Source organism: Mus caroli, chromosome 8, assembly GCF_900094665.2.
Source record: "Mus caroli chromosome 8, CAROLI_EIJ_v1.1, whole genome shotgun sequence".
Lineage (NCBI taxonomy): Eukaryota > Metazoa > Chordata > Mammalia > Rodentia > Muridae > Mus > Mus caroli.
Window position 1 is genome coordinate 115,156,577 of NC_034577.1, and position 26,836 is coordinate 115,183,412.

At 46.7% G+C, this 26,836-nt stretch overlaps 1 protein-coding gene across 2 annotated transcripts in view; it reads right to left on the reverse strand.

The window, feature by feature from the left end:
* Window positions 1–637: 637 nt before the first annotated feature.
* The window catches only part of Taf5l (TATA-box binding protein associated factor 5 like), a 26,503-nt gene continuing 304 nt past the window's right edge, over window positions 638–26,836 (reverse strand). The window contains exons 1-5 of one of the 2 annotated variants that reach the window (XM_021169897.2): window positions 26,602–26,791; window positions 13,854–13,998; window positions 12,361–12,465; window positions 7,336–8,060; window positions 638–2,433 (exon numbers count right to left, since the gene is read on the reverse strand). In XM_021169897.2, coding sequence (XP_021025556.1) covers window positions 1,636–2,433; window positions 7,336–8,060; window positions 12,361–12,465; window positions 13,854–13,995 — 1,770 coding nt within the window. In that variant the 5' untranslated portion in view covers window positions 13,996–13,998; window positions 26,602–26,791 and the 3' untranslated portion in view covers window positions 638–1,635. Of the gene's footprint in view, window positions 2,434–7,335; window positions 8,061–12,360; window positions 12,466–13,853; window positions 13,999–26,601; window positions 26,792–26,836 lie in introns of those variants that run through there. The other variant, XM_021169896.2, reaches the window with a different exon arrangement.

Sequence of the window (26,836 nt, forward strand, 5' to 3'; positions counted from 1 at the left end):
GCGCACGCCTTTAATCCCAGCACTCGGGAGGCAGAGGCAGGCAGATTTCTGAGTTCGAGGCCAGCCTGGTCTACAGAGTGAGTTCCAGGACAGCCAGGGCTACCCTGTCTCGATACCCGCCCCCCTCCCCCCAAAAAAACCCAAAATTAAAGTCAATCTATTTTAGCATTATTCTTTGTTATATATATGTGTGTGTGTGTTTTGAGACAAGGTCTTTATTAATCTAGCTTTTAGACCTCTTTGAGTTTACACCTCTTTGGGTTTACAATGGGATTTCTTTTTCTTTTTGTTTGAAACAGTGCCATACCATGTACCTATCTTTGGCTACCTCAACCTATGTAGATCAGGCCAGCCTCAATCTTCTAGAGATCCACTTTTATCTGCCTCCCAAGTACTGGGATTAAAACTGTGTACTGTCATGTCCACTGTTCACCTCTAGTCAGCAGCTAGCAACACTGGTGTATCACTGCTGCAGGTAACCCAACTGAATGACCAGAAGAGTATGATACAAAGTAAACTCAATAGAACACGGCAGACTAGTACATCTGCTCCGTCTCATCTGGCTTATGCTCTGCCCACTTCTCTAGGTCCAGTGATGCACTCGGCTATTCTGAAAGTATAAATAAGATGCCACACATTTTTTTTTTTTGAAACTAAATACATTTTAATAGAAAACAAAATACAAAATAACTCTTTTCAGAAAACAGAAATATTTAATCCTTTAGCAGACATCAAAACTTGCTTTGTCCTCAGAGCATGGTCAATACTTGCGAGTGCGCATTCATGATTCATCCCCTGTTCACTACCGACACTGCAGAGAGGTGGAAGCAGGTCATCGAGGGAGAAAAAGACCAATAAGCCACAGCTTGGAATAAACAGTTTTCTTTAAATCCAGCATTTCTCAAGTCTATCTTGTGACTTATTCAAAATTATTCTTTATCATAATTTTGTTGATGGTGTAGGGATGGAACCCTGGGTAACTGGGGCAGCGCTGAGGCCTACCCTCTGCTCACCACAGTGCTTCTCCCCAGGGTACAAGTGCTGACACAAGTGCAGCCAATGAAGAACCTCCTTTGCCACCATCCCTGCAGGAGCTACCTGCCTGCCCACAGAGCACAGCACATGGTGCCCCTTTCTCCTGATACACTGGGCCACCAAAGTCTGAATTCCCTGAACCTCAAAATTCCAAGTATTATAGCCAGTGCCGGGAGTCACTTGCTGCCAGTGCTAGGTTTCTTCTTCTCAATAATAAAATTATTAATTATAATAATAAAAATCCTGGTTTTATCATCATGGAAAAGGAAAGACGTCATCCCTTCCTTTCCTAATTCCTGTTCCCACTTCCCTCAAGGGGCAGCCACAGGAGAGACTGTCTACAGCTGCTATAGGGAGAGTTCTGCACCTGTTCCAGTACACCCATGGTAGAGGCAGATGCAAAAGCAAGGTGCCTGCATGAAGCAGGAGGCCTCGAGCCTGGGAGCCTCCCAGCTCTCAACTCGAGTCTGGTGCATCAGGGCTGTGTTGAGTGCATGTGGGATAGGGAAGGGCTCTTTTGCAATCACTGATTCGGTTTTAGCAAGTCCTGGACTGTGACCAGTCTTCCAGCCCCACCCAGTCTGCCACCTGGATAAAAACTTAATGTTCTTGATTCTCTTGTGTGATTCCAGTCACCAGGAGGAGGTTGCAAGCCATGAACTGTACACTCAGGACGTTGCTCATCTGCCCAGTGTACACGCCCACAAGCTCACCTGAAGAGCCGTCAGCAGGTGTGTTGCAGCACGTGCTTCTGATGTCCCAGACACGCACGGAGTTGTCCATGGAGGCAGAAGCAATCAGACCGCTGTCCGGGCTAAAGGCCAGACTGGTGATGCTGTCCGTGTGGCCTCTCAGTTCTTTAAAAAGCGTCCCAGAGGCCAAGTCCCACAACTTTAACCGCTGGTCCTCACCAGCAGATGCCAAGTACTTACCATTGGGAGAAAAGGAGAGGGAGAGCACGGGGCCTCGGTGACCTGTAAAGAGCCGCACCGAGTTCCCCTGCTGGGCACTCCATAGCCGAACAGTTTTGTCAGTGGAACCTGTAGCTAAGTAGTTTGAGTTGGGGTGGAATTTGACACAGTCCACATCTGCCAGGTGTCCTGCATATATCCTCAGCGGGTACGTCCGATCAAAAGACCACAGCCTGGCGGTACGGTCATGGGATCCACTGGCAAAGTACAGGCTGAAGGGGCTGATGTCCACGTCCCACACAGGGTAGGCATGTCCCTGATACAGCACAGTGTTGGTGAAGCTCCCCAGGTCCCAGTATCTGATGGACATATCTTCAGAACAAGAGAGCAGCCCTGAGCTGTCTGCAAGGAACCGTGTGCTGTACACTGGGCCACAGTGTCCCCGCAGAATCTTCATCTCTGTGCCTGTATTATCTTCTTCATTCTCCTGGAACATAATGGGTGGGATGGTAAAACACACAAGAAGAAAACATTGAGTGGTCTTACAAGAAAAACAAGCCTCAGAGAGAAAAAGCAGAGAGCAGGGCCTGCCTGGGAAGCAATGTCTGTCAGAGGGCATGCTCTTCATGGCCAACCAGCTGACAGTGCCCAACCATAGGCCACATCAGGTGGAAGATTGGGCCTTACTCTCAGTGAGGATCTGACAGCAAGGCAAGCTTTGGGGGCAGCCACTATTCATTCTGATAGGTATTTTCTTTTGAAAGACTGACTTTTAACTAGGCATTAAGTTCCTAGATTCTACCAATGGCACTGTCTCAGCTGTCAGTTCTTACTAATCACATATGCCACGTGATTCCCTGTTTCTATTCTACTTAATGAAATCTTAAGGAGATAGGCCTGGTAGCTGTAGCACTGAGAAATTCTCCACAGGAAAAGTCTGAGCTCAAAGGCCAGCTAAGACCCACTGAACACCTAATTAGAAGGATCTGAAGAACTGGAGCCAAAGTAAAACCTAACCGTGTAGAAACTTCAGGCCAGAGTATACAGCCACCAGCCAACCATGGATGCCAAGAGACAAGAGCTGGATGCAATGACCTATCTGCAACACCAGTCCTTAGGATTGTCAAGATTTTGATACTGCAGAGACTTTGGGGGAAAAAGCAAAATAAAAACAAAGGAAAAGAGGGGAAAGGAAGGTAGAGTCTCCAATATGTCTCCTAAGGTAACAAACCATAGACTGAGAATGACAATCAGGGGTGGTGGCACACACCTTTAATCCCAGCACTCAGGAGGCAGAGGCAGGTGGATTTTTGAGTTCAAACACAGCCTGACCTACACAGAGAGTAAGACTGAGAAAATAAGAGTAAGGGAGAGAAAGAGACTTAAAATAGAGTTAAGTAACTCATGCCATCCTTGGATTAATTTTCCCATGGAAACACACACGTCCACAATAGTACTTGGAGGTGAAGTATGCTCCCACAGCCTTTGTCTAAATCCACTCCTCCACCCTCTCTCAGGGAAGCTCCTGAACACTGGAGCTGTGACTCTCCACTGCAGTGGCTTCTAATGTGAGACAACCGAGCTTTGTTGGTTCCTGCATCGAAAAAGATCTTTTTAGCAGGGGATTGTTTCTTTTACTTGAAAACTACTAAGTCAAAGCAAGATAATTGCTTCTAATGTGTGTGGACTTGAGGCAGTTAAAACAGTGGTGTTTGTCTGCAATTATTCCAACTGGCTACTGTGGACACTTCAAATTATAAAGCAAAAACATTTGGTCTCATCAGACACCACCAAGAACATTTTCCCCCAAGAGGTTTAAAATTTCCCACATGACTCATTCACTATTCTGCATCATTAAGTTTATATGAGGGCCATGGAAGCAAGAATGACCCTAAGCCAATTACAGACCCCTTGGCACGAACTATGGATTAGAGGTGTAAGTGGCCTTCTTTTAGTGGAGAGTGAGATCTGCCTGCAGAAGGGACACATGAACCAGGGCTGTGGCAACCTTCCTCAAGCCTTGACTAAGATTCAAAGACACTAGAACATCTGTTACTGCCAACATCACAGCTATGATCTCTAGTGTGGCTCAGCTCATGACCACACAGGCATGTGTGCCATCCAGCGGCTAAGTCACACATGCCAGCCCAGGAGTCCTTGCATGTCCTCTTCTGCTGACAGAGCACATTCCAGAAATCCCTGCTGTGCCATGTTCCCTGCAGTTAACAGATGTGTGCAGTGCTGATTTGTACAGCATGTTTATGCCAGGCACCCAGATAGACTCTGGGAGATCTGAGCTTCAGTCCCAAGCTCTTGTCCTTAGCTTTCAGCACGTGAAGCAGTTACTTCTATCCAGGATTACGGGTATGTTAAGAATTGGAGCCATCTCTTTCATCCCAGAGGTAGGCCACAGATAGAGGTCTACAGAGTGAGTTTCTAAGACAGTTGGGGCTATGCAGAGAAGACCTGTCATGGAAACAAACAAAGACCCCTCCCCTAGAACCGGAAACAGTTGAGTCTGCTGCATAGCACGAGAGACCACCGGGGAAGGAAAGCTAGTCTACGGGGCAGACATGCGTCAAGTTCTAGGACAACACAAAGGTTAGATGTAGTGTATCACAACTTAGCTTATACAGGGAAATAGTGTCCATATCAGGGTAAAAGGAGTAAAATTAACTCTGACACTAACAACCCCTTATAACAGACTCATACACTAGGACTACCTGAATACTACTAATCTACACTAGAGTTTCACATCGAAGTAAGAGACACACTGCTGACTAACAGGGTCTCATGGAGCCTAAGCCGGCCTCAGAATATTCACCAACAGCATGCTGGGATTGCAGCCACTCCCCATGCTAGCAATAGAGCCCAGGACCTTGACATATTAGGCCTTACTTTTTTTCTAACCCAGGTCACGGATTTATCCGATATATAAAGTTCCCAAGACTTTAAGTAAGGTATGTAAACTCAATAGTTTAACTCCTTTCCATAAGGGTGTGCACACCACAGACCAGAGGATCGAGTGGAGTGGGTTCTCCTTTACCTTCATATAGATTCTGGGGACAAAGCACAGGTTGCCAGGCTTGTATAGCAAGCATTTTTACCCATTGAATCATCTGGCTGACATAGCTCAACGGTTGTCTACTACACTTACCATACCACCATAATACACTGCTTTCACGTCATACATACAAAACTCCAAGCCTGTTGGCAGTCATTGCTCCTTTTCTCATACTTAGCCTATTTCATCAAAAGTCAGACTTTTGATGAAACACAGAAAAGCCTTCTGAGACTGGCACTTTAAGGTAGGAGAAGCTAAAATTCCATGTGCCAATGCCCCACCATTCCTTTTCACAGTTACATATTTCACGACTGGGACAGATCACAATTTTGTTCATTTAACCTTGGGGATTTCAGCCATACTGCCATGTCCATTTTCACAGTTTCTTATGTGGAGTCACACTTCCATCTCTCTAGTCTATTCAGAGCATGGAACTGTTAGGTCTGAGCACTGACTTAATTGGCTATTGTACCAAACATCAAAGCAGAGTTTGCTAACTGGGTCTTTTACTTGGTCTGTGGTTCCTGTCTCTTTCTACCTTATCTTTGCAACTCACTTCTCCCCGCCTCACTCCTATAGACAGGCGAGCTTCTGACCCTCATTGTAAATTCTCTAAGAAAAAATGTTCAAATTTTCACTGAAAAGACATTAAAAAAACCCCAACTATCAGACTTTTACTTTGCTTCCCCCTCAAAATGTTCCTTGTAAAAAACTGAATAAAGAAAACATGCCCAGCCGGGCGTGGTGGCGCATGCCTTTAATCCCAGCACTCGGGAGGCAGAGGCAGGCGGATTTCTGAGTTCGAGGCCAGCCTGGTCTACAAAGTGAGNTCCAGGACAGCCAGGGCTATACAGAGAAACCCTGTCTCNAAAAANNAAAAAAAAAAAAAAAANAAAGAAAAAAAAAAGAAAACATGCCCAAACAAACGGCAGCCCGAAGGCTGGGTGGAGCACACCGGTCCCAAGCGGTGGTGCCATTTTATGCTGAACTGTCATTTGTACTATAGCTACTTCATTGTCTAGGACACGGAGGGCCTAGGTTGGCAGTAATTTAATAATTTAAGTGTCAGTGTGATTGGACTAGAGACAGTTAAGCATAGCAACCATTTCTGTGATCACTGAGGCTCAAGGCACAGGCAGCCGATGGACACTTTCCTTTCCCCGGGCTGTGTTCCTGACTACCCTAGCTAGACAGGAACAGCAGCCTGCCCTCTCTGCTCTGATACTATCCTGGGTCCAGTCACACTTCATATTCTTCAGCCCTGGAAAATGCAGAACCCACGCCTTCAAATACACCTTTCCATGCTTCAGGGACACCATGGTGCCCCTCCCTTCTATTACCACTACACACACACACACACTTTAATCTCCCAAGTCTGTGCCATCAAAGGTAACAGGTAAGTCAGCAGCACTTCTGTACCTGAGGAAGCTGACAGCAAATGAGCAATAGCGCCTCAGCTGGAGGCAGGAGCTCAACAGCCTCCAGTAAGAGAAGTCTGAAAATGCAACCCAAGTCACCTGGAGCGCCCTAGAAATCAGACTCCACTCACAAGCCAAGAATCAAAGCTTCAAGGTCAGCATGACTCAGGATGAAGCTAGGGCCAGCATGTGTACAATCCCCACAGCACTCTCATGGCTGTGGCAACTACCCAGAATGACTTACTTCTCAGTGTCCTGCAGGTCACCACTAACAGAAAAGCCCCAGCTTTTGTGGGTGCTCAAGAGCAGCTCATTGTGTAGGCTGCTTCCCTCAGTCCATGCTCTTACAGAGCAGAGACCCTAGGACTGACCCTCAGGCCACCCCGTGCTTGCTCCTTTCACTGCTGCCCAGACAAGTCACCCCAACCACAGGCTGCTGCACTGATTAAGGAAACACCACACTTCTGGGCCCCATGTCTCTTCTCCGGGTGAGGCACAGAGCCCGGACAGGTGCCTCGCCATGCACTTTATGTGGCCAGGCCGAGAGCCACATACATTTCTGCAGGGGAACACTGCTACATGCAGACCCTGAACTACAATTCTGCTCCTCACTATTTGAACTTGCACAGTGCACATTCGTGTACATGCGACAGACATGTCATGCAATCCCTAAGTCAACACCAGCTGCAGCTCTGTCCGTCAGGCTTAGTGGTGTCACCTGCTTTCCAGGCAGTGACACAACACTGCCTACCCTCAAATAATGCTGAGTGTTGGGGAAAGAGCTTTCCTGTGCATCATCAGTGCTGTATCTATCATCTGACCGGAGTCCAGCCCTGGCTGCCTAGAAGGGAACTACAGATTACTGTTTCAGTCAGACAGTCAGGTTCAGGTTAGGCTAGCACCCTACCTCCTCCTCCAGAGTGTCACAAGCTAGACGGATCCGGGATGTGTCCACATGGTGGGGCTCTGATTTCAGCTTTTTGGATCGCAAGCTCCAGAGTTTTATGCAGGAGTTGTCAAACCCAGCAGCCAGCAGTTTGCTATCGGAGGAGATCTCTGCAGTATTCAGCAGCTGTTCCGTGTTATAGAAGGCATAGAAGCAGATGGTGGTGAGGGAGGGAGGTCCATCCTTGACCCGCTTGATACTCTCCTGCAAGACTTCCAGGGCAGCCTCGTTCTGCAGAATAGGGCTGGGCACCTCTGGAGGCTCCAGGCTGCTGCTCTCAGTGCGGGAGGAGCCACCGCTGGCGTACAGCTGGTAATCTGTCCTCTTGGCAGGCTGCACATCTAAGTGAATGTGCACGGCAAGCACCTTGCACAGGGCAGTGTTGTTGTCGCTTTGGAGGTAGCGGATAAGGTAATTGTAGCTATCTTCCTGGAGACGGACGACATACTTGTTGTCCAGGAATGCACGAAGCTGGAAGTTTGACAGAATGTCCTGGATGGTTTGCGTGGTCTGCAGCTGCTCGATGACGTCCTTCTGACTTGCATTGTGCAGGAACATCCCATGGAAGCGGCTATAGAAGCTTTCCACAGTGCTCTTGGGGCCACTCTGGACCAGGTTGAGGTGGAGGTAGACAAAGAGAGGGTAGAGGAGAGGCATAACTTCACGGCTGTACTGGGAGTCAGAATCTGCAATGAGGAACAGTAACACTCAATAACACTGGAGAAACAGGCTTCTCCTACAGCCCATACTTCCTGCCCATACAGATCTAGTGTTTCAAAATCTTCCTAATCAAACATGGAAGAGCAGACTATGAGGTTCAGTCATGGTCAGGGGACTTGGCCATGCCTTGTGACCGCTCAGCAGCTGTGGTTAGGCCTACAGTCTAGGGTCTTCTTCATTACTTAAGTCAGAAACCCATACTTCTGAGAATCCTTAGATGGGTTCTTGTCAGACTGAGTGCCATACAAAGACTTTTAACCTGATCAGCATCAAGACAGAAACACAGTATGTTCAAAATCTTCTGGGTTGCAAGGTAGAGATGGTGGTGCATGCCTTGAATTCCAATGCTTCGGAGGCAGGTAGACCTGTGTTTGAGGCCAATGTGATCTACACAGAGAATTCCAGGCTGCCAGGAATACACAGAAAAAAAAAAAAAACCTGTCTCAAAAAGTCTTCTGGGGCTAGAGAGATGGCTTAGCAGTTAAAAGCACTAACTGCTTTTTCAGAGGACCAGCAACCACATGGTGGCTCACCAAAAGGTTTAATGGGATACAATGCTCTCTTCTGGAGTATACAGCTACAGTGTACTCATATACAAAAAATAATACACCTTAAAACGAAACAAAACAAAAAACTTCTGGAAGGCACTTAGCCTTGGTTCTGTAAGCACTGTAGCCAAGAGTAAAATCAAAGCTCATTGGCTACCCAGGCTGGTCTGCCCTATGCAACAGTGAAGAAACTCATTCAAAGCTTTTACTTGCTTAGTGAAATTTCCCTTTGTAGTGAGAATTACAAATTAGATTTTTTTTGTCACTGAGATCATTGAGACCACTCATTAGCTGGAGACTTCACTGTCACGACACTCTGATAAAGCGTGCTGAGTTGCTGGGTGGTGGTGGCACATGCCTTTAATCCTAGCACTTGGGAGGCAGAGGCAGGCTGATTTCTGACTTCAAGACCAGCCTGGTCTACACAGTGAGTTCCAGGACAGCCACGGCTACACAGAGAAACCCTGTCCAAAAACAAAAACAAACAAACAAACAAAACCCCCCAAAGAGTGTGGAGTTGAGCTTTAGTGTCAGCTGAGTGAGAAGAGGTGCACAGGGCACACCAGTGTGGACCAAGCTGAGGACAGAAGGCACGGGGCTCTGCAGATACAGAGTGAGGGACAGAGGGCAGCCACCATGGCAGTGCTAGACACTTGAGGGCAGCATGGTTGATCCTGGCAAATCCATCTGTAACTTAAACTCTATTGCCTTTTGGGTTTTACCTGTTCTGTATTTTGAGGAATCTGAATTTTGTACAGAAACAAAACATTTGTTCATGTCTCAGCAAGTTGAATAAAAATGCAAGCCAGTACATACGTTCTGCAAGAACGTATTTTCTATTTAAAAAGAGCTGTTTCACAGCAGGAGCACAGGTAAACACCTAAGATGTGATCACCCAAATGTGCAGCAGTGTGAACCTCCACAGTCCTAACTCAATGTGGGAGAGACAGTTTCTCCAGAAAGCACCCTGGTCTGTGATAAAATTACTCAGTCAGTAAAAAATCACTCTATACCTTCATGCTGTAAAACTACTTTTTGGCTCTCTCCACCAGCAAGATGCCCAAAGGAAAGAAGCTGGCCCTGGCCCCCACTGTCATCAAGAAACAGGAGGCCAAATAGGTGGTCAATCCTTTCTTTGAGAAAAAGCCCAAGAACTTCAGCATTGGGCAGGACATCCAGCCCAAAAGAGATCTAACAAACTTCGTCAAATGGCCCCGCTACATCAGGCTGCAGCAGCTCTAAGTCCCTCCTGCCATTAACCAGTTCACCCAGGCCTTGGACAGGCAGACAGCTACTCAGCTGCTTAAGCTTGCCCACAAGTACAGGCCAGAGACAAAGCAAGAGAAGAAGCAAAGGCTACTACTGGCCTGTACTGAGAAGAAAGATGCTGGCAAAGGGGATGTCCCAACTAAGAGAACTCCTGTCCTTCAAGCAGGGGTCAATACAGTCAACGCCTTGGTGGAGAACAAGAAGGCTCAGCTGGTGGTGACTGCCCATGACGTAGACCCCATTGAGCTGGTGGTTTTCCTGCCTGCCCTGTGTGGAAAGATAGGGGTGCACTACTGCCTCATCAAGGGTGCTCTGGTGGAAGCTATTAGGACCAATTATAATGACAGATATGACAAGATCTGTCACTACTGGGGAGGTAACATAGGTCCTAAGTCTGTGGCTCACATTGCCAAGCTGGAAAAGGCAAAGGCTAAAGAACTCACTAACAAACTGGGCTAAATGCACACTAAGTTTTCTGTACATAAGTATAGTTAAAAACAACAAGAAAGCCTACTTCTCACTCCTGTGTCATCCTAGAATCATCCATCAGGGAACAGACTGCATCCAGAACAAGGGTCTCGGGCTCCTCCATAGTACAATTACCCGTGTGTGGCTCAAGTGCGCTCGTCTGGCTTCCTCACTGGAAGTAAGGAAGTATGTATGTATGTATGTATGTATGCATGCATGCATGTGTATATGAGTATCACTAGGTTTTTATTTTTTTAAATACAGTTTTTAAATTTTTTCTGTTTAGAAATTATTTTCTTTTTGTATATGGGTGTTTTGCCTCAATCTATGTCCATGTACCATATGTGTGCCTGGTGCCTTCTTCAAATGCCAGAAGAGGGTACACCCCTGGAGCTGGAGCTATAGATGATTGCTAACTACTTCATGGGTGACAGGATCCGAACCTGGGTAATCTTGTAGAGCAGCCGGTGCTTTTAACCCGAGCCATATCTCTAGCCCCCCAGTACAGTTTTTGGAAATGATCTTTATTTGTGTGTGTCAGGTTATGTGTGCAGAGGGCAGAAGACAACTGGCAATTGGCTCTCTCCTGATGCTGAGGATGTCGGACTGAGCTTAGGTTGCCAGGTTTCACAGCGAGTATCTTTTTGCCTAACGAGCCACCTCTTTAGCTTTTCCTGGTTTGTTTTATCACAAGGTTTCATGAAACCTGGGTTGGCTTCAAACTTGCTATGAGGATGTCCTCTGTCCTTGAACTCTCAATCTTCGTGTCCCTGCCTCCCAAGTACTAGGATGCTAGTATTCTTGGACAAATTGTAGCCCTGGCTGGCTTCGAACTCATCCTGCCTCAAACTCAGTCATCCACCTGCTTCTGCCTCCTGGATGCTGGGATGGAAAGCGCATGCCACCACACCCCAAGCCAGGATCTGCTGATCATTCTCCATCCGGGCGGGGTGGAGAATTCCTCTTAGTTCTTGTCTGGTGCTTCCAGCAAGGAGACGACACGACTCTCATCAGAATCAACATGAATCTCTTTCTGCAACTCTTCCACTTTAGGTTAACACCGGCCATCACAGGTCCAGAAGACATGGTTTGACTTAGCTGCCCAAATTGCCTCTTCACCTCACAGGCAAGGACGTGGAGGTTCCAAAACAGGGTAAATGGCCCTGCTTAAAAGCAACTGTTTTTAAAAACTCGCATGAATGAGTAGGAAGCAAAGGGAGCACATCCATGATTCTGTCTCCTTGGTCACTCTCTGGCCTACGTAAATGACACCAGCTAACGGCATCTGACTTATGAGCACTACCCCAAGAGACAATATACATTTCAAACTCACTTCACTTAAAGGATACTTTTGTCCATGGCTGATCTGACTTTCATTCAGAGGAATGTGGAGAGACTTTTGGGGCCGCTTGGCAGGAATTTGACCTTGGGCCAGGACAAGGAAGTGAGTTCAGGGAGGAATCAGATTTTAGGCTAGGACGGGGAACAAGTAGGCTCAGATATCGTGGACTTCCCAACAAGCCTTTAGAAAGTGACCACGGGACTCTGTTTACTGCCTTGCCTGTTCTTTGTGTTTATTGTATTGTTGCTTGTTCCTCAACCTAGAATTGACATTACTTGATGTTATTAAAATGGTATGAAAGCAGATTGGAAAAAATAAACCTGCCTCAGCCTCCGACCTGGCTAGAGTCATGCTACAATGTTGTCTAATTGTCTTTTTTCTTTTTAATCCTTACTCCTGCCCTGGAGAACCTGTTGACTGAGCTGGCTTGGTCAGAGGAAGTCATAAATTACGGTGCCAAAAGCCACAGGCAAAGAGAATAAATAGGACAGGCAGAGTTCTCCATCCTTGTAAACTTTAACCTCAAGATATAAGTCTCACAGTTTCATTTGCATGGAAGCATTGTGTTACAAGTGTGGTGGTACTTTAAAACACTAGGCTTGTGACAGAATCCATCACCTGTCTTCTCAGAGGACTCACCAGTAAGAAAGCTCCTCAGGCGTCCAAACTGCACTTCATACTGCTGGGGCTCTGCCTGGCATGGGGCTGCAGACACCGCATTGGTACAACCAGATTCTGATTGGACTAAAAGGAAGACACAGAGACAGGAAGGCAGTTACTGTCTACCACATAGCAGGACGGACAGAGGGAGAGCACAGAGTGCAATGGCATCTCTCAGTAGTCTCTAGGACCTTGATAGACTGGGACAGGATGCTAACACCCCTTTGTCTCCCTTCTTTTCTGATATCCCATAATACTAGGGCAGAAGATTGAATAGCTACAAAGTAGGAGAGGTTAAGAGAAGACATGCACGCAATATTCCCGAGATTTATCGGAAAATGTCTAGCCCATGATAACATGGTACATGTGCTATGGCCTGGGTTTGTCAATCTGAGAGGCCAGGCCTTCCAATATGACAGCTCACAACTGTATGTAATCTAGTGCCAAGTGATTTGGCACCCTCACACAGGAGGGAAAACATACATGCAGGCAAAACACCATTTTTTTAAATAATGCACATTAAAAAAATATCTCAAAATGTTTTTTTCTCCCTGAGCAGCATTTTTTTATCTCAGTGCTATGTTATGCACAGCTATCAGAGAAGGATCTCCCTCAGGCCTATTGCCTAGATGTGAAACAGGGCACCACAGGGATGATGGAGTGTGGGGTATCACTTAGCATGGCATGGGGAATGAGGATGCTTGCAGTGTTCTGGGAAGCTAGCAGGAGCAGCAGCCTGGGGTCTCACTCTTTAACATGCAAGCATGCCCCCTTTGACTTTATCCTTTCTTCTCCTTTCTCCTTATGCTGGAATTATAGGAGCATGTCTATCACACCTGGCCTGAGTTTTGCTTCCTAAAGAAAAAACTTAAGCTTTCTGCACAACCCGGTATAGAGTCTACACCGTACTGCTCTTGATTCCTACGTAACTTTAAGGCAAACTTTCACACGACATCCAGAGACACTGAAGCTCCTCTGCAAATGGAGAAAGACACCCTCAAATTCCTTGCAGCAGCTGGCACCCACTTAGGTCGTACTGACCTTGACTTCCAGATGTCATCTTTAGTGACCTGAAGAAAATGTCATATGTAGCTACTACATTGTGGATGGAGGGATATTAGTGAATACAGTAGGACTGAGGGAGTCCACAGTATAGGCCTGACTCCCTCCCAGAAGCAAGGTTCTGTGGCAGCAGAGGCCCTGCTCAAGGCACGCACTCAGGGTCTTATAGGGGACAAAACGCTGCACCTACCACCAGGGACACAGAAAACAATCTGGACTCTCTGAGGAAGGAAACACGGCTCTAGCTAGGGCCTCCAGAAGTTCAGTGAGGATAATTTTGAGGGACAGGAAAGATCTAAAGGCCAGTGCCCCTCAGAGCTGCTCACTGAGGCTTGGTAGCCTACCCTTTGCTGAGAATCCATATGGGCCCTGACAGCTCCCGTTCCAGGACAGCCATAGGACCCTGATACCTGTGAGGTTGGCCGCCATCTCCTCAGGGGTCTGTGAGAGTCTCAGGCCTTGCTTCAAAGGGCCTTCTGAGTCTATGTACTGCCGGCGTTTGAGGTAGCAGGACACTGCCACCTGAACCTGCTCCGTGCGCACACGTTTCATGACCTAAGAACAGAGAAAGCATGGTGTAAGGGATGGCAGAGGTGTCACAAAGCTGTTAAGACAGACACTGAAGGGACCCAGTGAGGACACAGTCTGGGTTATAAACCTACATTCTCTTTCATTTTATCTACTTTTCCAAAGGCCATAGAGCCAGCGTCTTTGGGGGAGACCAGCAGGGGTAACACCCACTGATCACTCAGACAGCACATGGATCTTCTTATCAGTGCTCCTAGCATGCAAGCAAGCAGGCCCAGTTTGAATTTCAGGCCACTTAAGCTGCTCTGTCAGAGCTGGTACCAGCAGCATAAGAATCCGTGCAGCAAAGTAGGAGGCAGAGCATCAGACAAAGGCCAGAGAAGCCCAGATCCTGGGTAAGCAGCTGCCGACCAGCTGAGAGCCTGGCAATGGGAGGTTCCCTGTGGCTCTAGGGATGGGACCCAGAGCCCCCCCCCCCCCCCCCCCCCCCCCCCCCCGCACAGCCAGGAAGCACTGCACCAGTGTCTGCACCCCGCCCGCCAGTCAGACAGCGCTGGTTGATTTGTAGTCTGGCATGGCCTTAAACTCATAGAGATCCGCCTTCTTCAAGTACAGGGATTAAATAAAGGTGCAACCACATCTAGCCCTGTCTTACTGCTGTGAACAGACACCGTGACCAAGGCAAGTCTGATAAAGGACAACATTTAATTGGGACTGGCTTACAGCTTCAGAGATTCAGTCCATTATCATCAAGGTGGAAGCATGGCAGCATCCAGGCAGGCATGGTGCAGGCAGAGCTGAGAGTTCTACAGCTTCATCTGAAGGCTGCTAGTGGAAGACTGACTTCCAGGCAGCTAGGGTGAGGGTTTTTAAGCCCACACCCACAGTGACACACCTACTACAACAAGGCCATTCCCTGGGCCCCATAGACTTGCTCAAACATATGAGTCTATGGGGCCATACCTAAACATAGCATACTGCAAAATACATTTAGTCCAACATCAAAAGTCCCCATAGTCTATAGCAGTCTCAACAATGTCCAAAGTCCAAAGTCTCTTTTGGGATTCATCCAATCACTTAACTAAAATCCCCAAATCAAGACAGAAAACCAGCCAGGCAAACTCCAAACTCTGCATCTCCATGTCTGATGTCAAAGCAGTTTCCACATCTCCAACCCCTTTTTCATCTTTGTTGAGTGCAACAAACTTCTTTCTCCTGGGCTGGTTCCACTCCCTGTTAGCAGCTTTCCTCAGTAGATAGCCCATGGCTTTGACATCTTGGGCTCCTCTAAAGGGTCACACCATTTGTCCAACTCTGCCCTCTGTAGCACTCTAAGCTCAGGTTGATCCATTCCAGTGCCACTGCTGTTCTTAGTGATCATCCCATGGTACTGGCATCTCCAATACGATGGGGTCTTCCGCTGCAACTAGGCTTCACCAATAGCCTCTCATAGGCTCTCTTCATGGTGCCAAGCCTCAAATCCTTTGCATGACCCCTTCAGTCCTAGGCAATTGAGGCTGCACCTTCATCAATGGCCTTCTATGGCCTCTCACAGCGCCAGGCCTCAGCTGCTCTTCTTGAGCCTTCATGTCCTGAAAACTAGTACCACCTGGGAGACTCTTACACATTACCAAGAGCAGCTGCATCAGGAGGTACATCTGGAACACAGCTCCTGGGAGACTCTTACACATTACCAAGAGCAGCTGCATCAGGAGGTACATCTGGAACACAGCTTCTTTGTGCTCTCAGAAAACACGTCCCAGAAGACTTTATCTCAGTGATGCTGGTCTCTCCTTAATCACAACTAATTTCTTAACTCTAGCTCACCAGCATCAATTGTCCCAGTAGTCCTTTCTATTCTGGACTCTAAAGCCAGAGCCATGTGGCTAAAGCTGCAGAGTTCTGCTGCTTGCTGGGGCTGGAACATGGCCCCCTTGTTACATTATCACCAGCTTTCTGATCTAAAACCTTTACTGCTTAAGCTTGCCTGTCCCGGAACTTGCTCTGTAGATTGACCTTGAACCCAGAGATAAGCACACCTAACTCCGGGAATTAAAGGTGTGTTCAACTATGCCTGGATCTAAACTTAGCTGGGTAGGTTCTCACCCCAAAGTGCCACTCCCTTAATCTGTTATCTCCTAGCACACAGGATTCAGCTCCATTTCACGACCTGGTGCCCCTTTAATACTTGAACTATAAATTCATATTTTCCTTTTCTAAGTTTGCTACGCTTGTTCAAAATGCTCTTCACAAGACTTAACCAGAGAACAAAGTCTCTGCTGGGCTTTTTTGAGACTTCCTTTTGTTAATGAAATTGAGTCTCTTCACCTTAGCCTCAGGCAAACTCTTCAGACAAGGGCAAAAAAGTAGCCACATTCTTCACCAAAATAACAACAACAACAACAACAAAACAGTCTCTAGGCCACATACTGAAATTCTCCACTGATACCTCTTGGGCCAGGTCTGCACAATTCAAACACTCTCTGTAACAAAGTCTTCCATCGTCCTCCTACAATAGCCCAGTAAGCCCCATTTAAAGCATCCCACTGCTTCCCAAATCCACATTCTTCCACATAAAAGCATGGTCAGGCCTATCATAGCAATACCCCAGTCCCTGGTACCAATTTCTGTCTTAGTTAGGGTTTTACTGCTGTGAACAGACACTGTGACCAAGGCAAGTCTTTTTTTTTTTTTTAAAGATTTATTTTATGCATGAGTACACAGTAACTGTACAGATGGTTGTGAGCCATCAGGTGATTGCTGGAAATTGAACTCAGGACCTCTGCTCACTCCAGTCCCACTTGCTCCGCCCCAAAGATCCATTCATTATTATATGTAAGTACACTGTAGCTGTCTTCAGACACACCAGAAGAGGGCATCAGATCTCATTACAGATGGTTATGAGCCACCAAGTGGTTGCTGGGATTTGAACTCAGGACCTTTGGAAGAGCAGTCAGTGCTCTTAACCACTGAGCCATCTCTCCAGTCCCCAAGACAAGTCTTATAAAGGACAATATTTAATCGGGGCTGGCTTACTGGTTCAGAGGTTCAGTCCACTATCATCAAGGCAGGAACATGATAGCATCTAGATAGGTATAGACAGTGCAGGCAGAGCTGAGAGGTCTACATCTTCATCTGAAAGCTGCTAGCAGAAGACTGGCTTCCAAGCAGCTAGGATGAGGGTCTTAAAGGCCACACTCACAGTGACACACCCACTCCAGCAAGGCCACTCCCTGAGCCAAGCACATACAAACCATCACCAGACACAGGGTCTACGGAGCTAGAGGCAGGTGGAGCTTGGAGATCTAGGCCAGCCTGGTCTACAGAGTGCCAGGATAGTCTGGTCTATATAGAGAAAACTTTCCAAAAACAAAGAAAATGGTATCGCCTGAAGTTGAGAATTTCAGCCAGGTGTTTCTATCTAAATCAAAATATTTGTAATTATTCAAATCACAGAGACAGAAATTGATAACATGAAGGGTGGTGTGTCCAGGTGTTAACACAAATCACATAAATTGTAAGAAAGGAAAGTACAAGATAAATAATTTTTAAAATAATTTAAGTTCATTTGAATCTTTTAAAAAAGTGAGTAAAAGGGGCTATTTTCTGTTACTACCAAATTTCTAATGGACCAGAAACACCTACAGTTGTCACGGCCTCAAACATTACTTTGCCAGAAACTACAGTGCAGAGATGACCAAGGGCAAAGGAATGAACTAAGTTCACTGTGTCCCAGCTCAGTCCCAGCTCAACAGTGTCCTCATCTCAGCAGCGGATCCCTGCCTCAGGACCCGTCCTCCACCCTCCTTTGTGCAGCCTTCCTCCGTTTCCTTCATCGCCTCAGCTCCATTCTGCCCGTTACGTGCGTTTTTAAGGAGAACCTTGGTCAGACAGACTGCTCAGCGGGCATTAGTACTTGTCATAAGGCCGGATGAATGATCGGAGATTCAGGTCTAGACTCTGTAAAGGTGGAAGAAAATCAACTCCCAAGTTGTCCTCTGACCCCCACATATGCGCTGGCACACAACTGCCATGCCCTTCTGGATTAAAACTAAAAGCCAAAGAAAAGAACTCCTGTTGGAGGAGGGAGAGATGGGCCTGTAGTAACTCCTCACTCACCCCCACCCCCATAACCCACCGCACACCCAGATGTATGGAACTCCATTTTTCACTACTTAGGAGTTGGTTTGGCTTTCAGTTTCACGCATCAATCAGCCTTTACTTTGAAAGTCACTTGCATTTAAAAAAAATATTGAAATTTGATCTTTTTCAGCCAAGAAGTGGTGGTGCACACCTTTAATTCCAGCACTGAGGCTACACGTTTTTAATTGTCTCAAAAAACGAAAATGCCAGGCATGGTAGCGCACAACTTTAATCCCAGGACTCGGGAGGCAGAGGCAGGTGGATTTCTGAGGCCAGCCTGGTCTACAGAGTGAGTTCCAGGACAGCCAGGGCTACACAGAGAAACCCTGTCTCAAAAAAACCAACCAACCAACCAATCAACCAAAAACCTAAAAAAAGATTATTTATTTACTTATTTTTTAAAAATAATCTTTACAGAACTGTTTTCTTTAAAAATTATTAATAAAGATGTGTATGAGCATTCTGCCTGCACGTGTGTATGCACTACTTCTCTGCCATTGGCTCCGCTGGAACTGGAGTCACAGGCGGCTGTGGGCTGCCACTTGGCTGCTGTTATCAAACCCAGTGCCCTCAACTGCTGTGCTATCTCTCCAGCTGCTATTTTTTTCTTTAAATACCTTTCAATATTTTACCTCTGTCATCCATCTATAATTCCTTGTAGTATATTGTGCATGAATACATTTTTTTCCTGGTTACTTGGCTAACACACTGCTTCCAAGAGTATCAGTGAACATCTTTTTCCTTCTAAACTGATTCGTGAGATCCTCCAATTTCGTCAACATGACATAGCTGGGAGAACAGGGAGGGCAGGAATTACACAGACAAAACCATATATGTTACAAAGAAAATGTTACTGACTGTATTAGTCAGGGTTCCCTAGAGTCACAGAACTCATGAAATGTCTGTATGTAGTCCAACTACCCCAACAATGGTCAGTTGTGAATGGGAACTCCAAGAATCTCTGAGTTCAAGGTCAGCCTAGAACAAACAAGTCTGAGATCCAGGTATGGCGGTACACACCTTTAATCTGGGCCACAGCTTCTGCTGGAGACCTACCTAAGGACACTGGAGGAAGGAAGATTAGCTCTTCCTTGCCTGCTTGCATTCGCCTCGTGGGCCTGAGCAAGGACTAGTTTGATTGATTCCCTCAATGTCCCGGAACTCAGCCAAGGCTACACAGAGAAACCCTGTCTCGAAAAGAACAAAAACAAAACAAACAAACAAACAAAAAAACCCAAAACTGGGTGTGGTGATACTTGCAGTAAACCCCAGCACTCAGGAAGCAGAGGCAGGCGGGGCCACGGTGATTGCACAGAGAAAGAAACTGTTTCACCCTAGACAGCCAGGGTGGTTACACAGAGAAAGAGAAAACTCTGTTTCACCCTACCGACACCAAAACAAACATTTAGCTACATTTAGAATCTAGAGAAGTTTGTAAGTACTGAGACAGAACTTACTTCCATTAAAGGCCTGACTGGGGTCACCTGAATGCAACTGCTCTCCTCTAAGAGACTCCAGGGGACAGCTGAGTCAGCTTCAGGGCCAAAGACCTCAGGCAGAAATTCAGCAGGAACACAAAACACCATAGACACGATTCAACTGGCTTAGCTGCTTCTATTCTAATGCACATATTTCAAGCAAAATAATGAAAAATGCCTCAGAGAAACTGGATTTCCATGGTAAAATACCCATAAATGGGCACGTGTGTCCTCCAGCATGAGTATACCTTAGAACAGATCCAAGTCTCAGATGCGAGTATGCTGTGGTTTTGAGATACCTGCCCATTTTCCAGAGGTCATAATAAAGCACTAATAAAATACAGGGGCTTGGATATAGTTACACACCCTTTTGTTTAAATTACAAGGCTTCTCAGCTTTCAGTTCACACAAAACTGATGCCAAACAGCCTTCTCCTATGTCTTAATGGCTGCTTCTGTACCACCAACACTCAACAAAGCTGCAGTGTAAAGCCTGACATGATCACTCCAAGTAATGACCAGGAAGGAAAGACTGCTGGCTCCTCCCACTTCCCTGCATGAGAAGGCCCTCCCTCAACATGCCTCCCTGCTGGAGCAGGTCCTGGTAACCCCAGTCCATCAGTATATTCTGTATCTCAGCCTCACCCACTTACCATCAAATACAGCAGGCAGAAAAAAGAAAGAAAAAGAAAAACAAAACAAACAAACAAACCCAAAACTCAAGCCAAGCCAAGCAGCAAGTGCTCAGGTCTGTGAAATGCCAAGACACTACTCCATAGACACAACTCATTCCTTTCGAATGGAAGCTTCAAGATCGAGTTCAATGTCAATCCAGGGAATCTAACTTCTACACAATCCTCAAATTAGCTTCATCAGAGCTGTTGGCTGTGGGCCAGGTTTTGGGGTATGAAGAGCTATTTTTTCTAATTGTGAACTTTAAAAAGTCTAGAATTAGGAGTTGGGGATTTAGCTCGGTGGTAGAGCGGCTCTGGGTTCAGCCCTCAGCTGGGGGGTAGGTCTAGAACTTTATACTTTTGTTGAGATGTCATGCAAAATAAGGTACTCAATTAACTTAAGGCCCCTCCCCCAGTTTGTTTTTGTTTTGGTGTATTGGTTTCATTTTCTGACAGGCCTCACATAGCCCGAGTTGGCTCTCCAGTCTCTGAGGATGACCTTAAACTGAGGATGCTCAGGCCTCGCCTCTCAAGTACTGGAATAACAGGTATGTGCCATCACATGGAGCAAGATCTATCTGAAGTTCACCTAAGTGGACACCCAAAAGGCTAGTATTTCCATTGTCAAGAGTATATTTGCCGGGCAGTGGTGGCGCACACCTTTAATCCCAGCACTCGGGAGGCAGAGGCAGGAGATTTCTGAGTTCAAGGCCAGCCTGGTCTACAGAGTGAGTTCCAGGACAGCCAGGGCTGCAGAGAAACCCTGTCTCGAAAACCCAAAGAGTCTATTCAGTTAGTGTTGTGAGAACGTAAGTCAACGCTGAAGGTTAAGTGTGGCACACTGAGCAGTTAGTTTCAGCTGTATCTCAGGTCATTTTAAACCCTTACTTTTCCCTCAGACCCTGTCTCATGTGTCCAGGCTGACTTTAAACTCCCTGTAGGTAACCCGAGTAGGGCCTGACTTCTGATTCCAACTCTACCTCCAAACCTGACTGCCTTCCCAAGTGGACCTTTGCTCAGACCCAGCAATAAGCTCTAACTGTAGCTGTACTTTCTCCTGAAGCTTCCTTAGAGAACAAAAGATCTTACAGACGAAGCCTACAACTAAGGCTCAGGATGACACGGAAACACCTGGGGTTTGGGGGATGGTGGTGGCTATCAAGTTTGTTCTTAGGAACCACAAAACCCAACAGACAACATCAGAAGCTTATTTTTTGGGCTGGATAGATGGCTCAGTGGTGCTCGTTCAGAGGACAGGAGTTCAATTCCTAGAACCCACATGGCACTTTACAATTGCTACCCTATTCTGGTTTTCAAGGGTGGTGTGTAGAGCTTATAAACATAAAATCTCAAAAGGAAGGAAGAAAAGCTGACTGCTCTATCACCTTCAAGATTTCCATGTTTTCTCTGGTTAACAAATTTTGTCTACAACATCCTAACCTAGTGGTTCCACACCAGTCTCCTTATCTCCTGTCTTAATCCACCTTTCCTTCATGATCCTGTGACTGGGCTAGATACTGCTGAACTTGTCCTCAGAGATAACTGGGGCAATCCTCTTACCTCAGCTTCCCAAGTGCTGAGAATGTAGGTCTGAAGAACACATAACTCCCAGCCAACTTAATGGTGCGATTACCCATCATTAAAGCAAGAGTCATTCTCTTAAGGTACCTTGCTCCTATAAGAAACCTCTAATTCTTATTTGAAATTTCTTTCTAAAGAGAATCATTTGTCCTTCTTGTTAACAGCTCAAAGCACTGGACCATCTCAACATTCACCTATCTCTAAATAAGTTCCTTTGTACCAATGAAGGCTCTCCATGTTCACCACTACTATTCCCCAGATGACAGTCCACTAGAGCGAAGGGTTTTCATTTGTTTGTGTGAGAGGGTCTCACATTGTAGCCCTTGCTGGCTTGGAACTTGCATTGCTAGACCATGCAGCTCTTCAACACAAATAGATATGCCATGCAGCTCTTCAACACAAATAGATATACTTCTGGGTGCTGGGATTAAAGCTGTGGGCCCCAGTGCCCCGAGGGAGGGTTTTTCTTGGGGTGCACACCTCTTATTCCAATCCCAGGGAAACAAAGGTGAAGAGACCCAGGTGGCCATGGGTAGACCGAGACCATGGGTAGACCCGAGAAAGGGATAGGAATGGCTTGTGATGATGCCCTTTAAACCCAGTACTCAGGAGGCAGAGACAGGTGGGGTTAAGCACAGGTTAGAACTACGTAGCAAGTTCTAGAATAGCCAGAGCTAAAAACCGTCTCAAAAAGAAAAAGCAATGCAGGACTGAAAGAGTATTTTCATATTCTGTATTATCAAGGCATGGATCCTTCATAGTGTAAAAGGGATCCGGTGCACATTATGTTATTAATGTTTAGCTTGTCCTGAGCTCAGGTGCTCCTGGGAGAGTACAAAGTGGAGACCAGCAGAAACGAATTTGACCCTGCATATCAAGAAGTAACGCTCAAACACCCACAGAATGAGAGATGAGGGAGAGACAAGGAGAGAAGCAGAGCATCCGAAGGCTCAGAATTGTGGCTGACCAAAGGCTCAAGACCGAGCTCTGGAGTGACTGACACATTGCCTCCAACCCCTCCTTTCCTTATGTAATCTGCTGGCTGGAGATGGGGTTTAAGACAGAATACAAATCTTTACTTTCTCAGATTGATAACACTGACTAAAGCTATACTAAGATTCAATTCCTATCCCACTTACTGGCTTCTGAAGGGACAGGTAGCATGAACTACATTCTGATTTAAAAGTTTGAGTGCTGTCTTAGTTTCTGCTTATTTTAGGCTTTTGATCTTTTGTGATTTCTAGAAATACTAAAGCCACAACCATCTTATTTCTACTTTAATACTGTTGTTATAGCACAGGAGAGAAGAGGGTACATATTTTCTTGGTTACTTTTCTATTGCTAATGAAGACAAACCATCACCAAGGCAACTTATAAAAGTATTTGTAGGGAGGAGGGGATGTGTTGAAATAGGGTTTCTCTGTGTAGCCCTGGCTGTCCTGGAATTAGCTTTCTAGACCAGGCTGGCCTTGAACTCAACAGATTCACCTGCCACTGCTTCTTTAGTGCTGGGATTAAAGGTGGGCACCACTGCCATTGCTGCCAGTGTCACCACCACCACCAGACAAGAGCAAGCATTTAACTGGGGGCTTGCTTACTATTTCAGAGGGTAAGCCATGAGTATCATGGTGAGGAGCATGGTGGCAGACAAGCAAGGCATGGCACTGGAGCAGTAGCTGAAAGCTTACGGCTTATCCACAAGTTGGAGGAAGAGAGATTAGACCAGGCATGGACTTTTGAAACCTCAAAGCCTTAAACACCTCAGTGATACATTTTCTCCAAAAAGGAAACATCTCCTAATCCTTTCCCAAACAACTTCATCAAGGGACCAAACACAAACGCCATGCTGGCTGGGTATGGTTCATCTTGTGATGCACACTTTCACACACCAGGAGCCCGGCAACCCTGGTTGGTGTACATAGAGAGCCCCAGTACAGCCAAGGCTATGTAAACAACATAACAAAAAAACCTCACAAACAACAAGTTAGTCTATGGGGGCCATCACCATTCTAAACACTACATATATAAAAGACGTAGAAGTGCATAGCAGTATAAATACCAAATGTGGTACAATTATGCTCCAACTATTTATACACATCTTAAAACCAGTGTCCATTAAACCACTATAGATTATCAAATTCTATTTTTTGGTCTGGGTATTGTGGCACATTTTTTTTTTTTTTTTTTTTTTTGGTTTTTCGAGACAGGGTTTCTCTGTATAGCCCTGGCTTTCCTGGAGCTCACTTTGTAGACCAGGCTGGCCTCGAACTCAGAAATCCGCCTGCCTCTGCCTCCCGAGTGCTGGGATTAAAGGCGTGCGCCATCACACCCGGCTATTGTGGCACATTTTTAACCCGAGCACTTAGGAGACCAGACAGGAGAGTTGCAAGTAAGCCCCAGGCCAGCCGTGGATAACAGGGAGACCATGGTTCAAAAGAAGTCCACATGGACATATAACTGACTTTTCAAAGCATTGTATCTTCCTACTAGGTCACCACAGACAACACAGGTTTTTGGGGAGAGGTGGAAGTGGGGGTGGGCAACAAGGATTAAGCCTAAGGCTTTCTTCCCATGCAGGCAAGCTCTCTACCACCAAGTTACTCTCAGTCCTCACAGCACTTCGTCCTTTCCAAATCCCGATCTGCTCTCTCTGCTGCAAGTCTCAATCTAAGCTATCAATAAGCTCGTTTTCATTCACCCCTTACAGTATTTTTTTGTTGTTTTTCCCCCACGTCAGAGTTTTTGCTATGTAGTCCATGATAACCTAAACTCTGTACCTAGCCAGCCTGACCTTGAACTTTCCATCCCCTTGTCATGGCCGGTTGCACTAGGTCAACAAGAACAAGCCTCCATTTCCACATTAGTTTGTGTTTTATGTGCGATCTGTACAGTGTTCTCTGAGACATGACCCCAGCACTCCTCAGTGAGCATTAATTCTTGTTGTTCTGTTTATATAACTGATCTGGTGAGACTGAATAAAAGCTCCAACCCAGCACCAGTGGCTTGCTCCAGCCTGGCATGCCCTCCTGAAGACCATCTTGGTGTTGGAGCAACAACTAAGGCTGCCTTGAAGCAGAGACCACAACAGGGGATAACATTCTCCAATCACAGGGAGACTCCTCATAGAAACCTGCTTTGTAACCTGGTACATGACACACACCAAAATATGGTTTTTAGGAAATACTGTCTAGAAGGACCTGTAGCTTCATGTTTTGTTTTAATGTTCTCTTAGCTTTGAAATTCAGATTAAAATTTTCTGTACTAAGCTAGAAGCTGTACAGAAGCAGGGATGCCTCTTTACTGCGACCCAGCCCCACTCCATTCCAGGCCTTCCTCCCAAAAAAGCCAATGTGATGCATCAGTTTAAAACTCACTGCTTTCACTGGAGGGTAAAATATAAAACCCATCATGTCGTTTCGAGGTTTCTCTGGAGTGCTGCTTACCCACTTCCATTTTCACTTCACTGAGGCTCCCTCACTTTTTAAGCAGGCTTTGGCCAAGTCCTCTCCTACGGAGGCATCTTTACAAATGCTTACCTGGTGTGAACAAACCTTGATGCTCTGTCTGGCTATCTCTTCCTCAAATGGCTTCCTGGTCTTTGCCGTTCTACTCCCAGAGCCTGGAACACCATCCCAGTCCTACACTACCATTGATACCTAATGTTTACTTAACATTCCACTGCTGAGTAAGACGCCATCTTAAGTACTTCCCACAGACTATCTGCTTTTACCCTATTAGGCAGGTAAACTCTTCAGGTGGGAAGCTGACGCCTGTAGTAATCGGACAACTTGCCCAAAGTCATGTAGTTCCTGAATGGGAGGGAACGCAGTCTGGTGGACAGGGTCTGAGCCTGCACCCTATGCTCCACTGATCCCACAGGGGACTGCAGGGGAGCACAGGGGCAACCGCTCACTGATGCTTATGTCAATGAGAACCTGCAAGCTAATCAGCTAACATGCTGATTGGCTACATGGAAGGCTGGAAACGTGACTTCAAGTAGTGTTCAATGAACGGCGCTGGCGTCACACAAGGTCAAGCTAAAACAAGTCAGAAAAGCAGCAAAGCCCCTTCTTTTGTCCCAGATGTTGTTCATAGACTCTGACAGAGTAACAAAAAGAATAATCAGTTACTAAGCAGTCAGAAGAGGTTTTTGCCTCTCTTCAGTGACAGAAGCACACACAAATCTCACAGTTGGAAGACTGTCCCAAAGCACAGGAGCCTAACTTATTTATTACTGATGGCAAATACTGAAGGCAAACTGACTTTTTGGGTTTTCTGATTTAATATTCGCTTTATAGTTCATAAAACAAGGCTCACATGTGTGTCTGTGTGTGTGTATGCACGTGTATTTAGACCAAGTCTCACTCTGTGGCTTAGACTGGCGCAGAACTCACTTCGTACATCAGGATGGCAACAATTCGCAGCAATCTTTCTGCCTCAGCCTACAGAGTGTGGGGAATACGGAGTGCGCCACCACTACCACCAGCAGAGCCTGGGCTTAAATTACCCTCCCATTTTACAGGAGGAGAAACCGAGGTAGCAAGCTCGCCAGCTACACGGCTTGCAACTCCAAGTCTCTGCGGTCACCAACTCCATCCGTGACACTCTGCCCAGCCAAGAAGTCTGTAACCTGGAGAAAGGCAGACTCCCTTCCTACTTCACTTTCTAGTAGGGCGGGTCTGGACGGGACGGGACTCTTGGCAGAGCCCCGAGGCCATCCTCCACCTGCGGGTCCCCGCGAAGGGGGAAACTCACCTCTCGACGGCGGAGCCACAGCGCCTGCGAGGTCCGCGGGGCCGCGTCTCCCCGCGGCAGCCGCGAGCCCTCCGTCCGCTGCCCACTTCCGCCGAGCGCCCTCGTGAGCTCGCAGTTGGCTCCGCGCGAGGGCGCCCGGCGGGGCCGCGGGGTCTCCGGGCGCGTGCAGCCGGGGCCGCCACGTGCGGGGTCGCTCGGACCCGCGCGCGCGCGAGCAGGGCCGGGACTGCGCAGG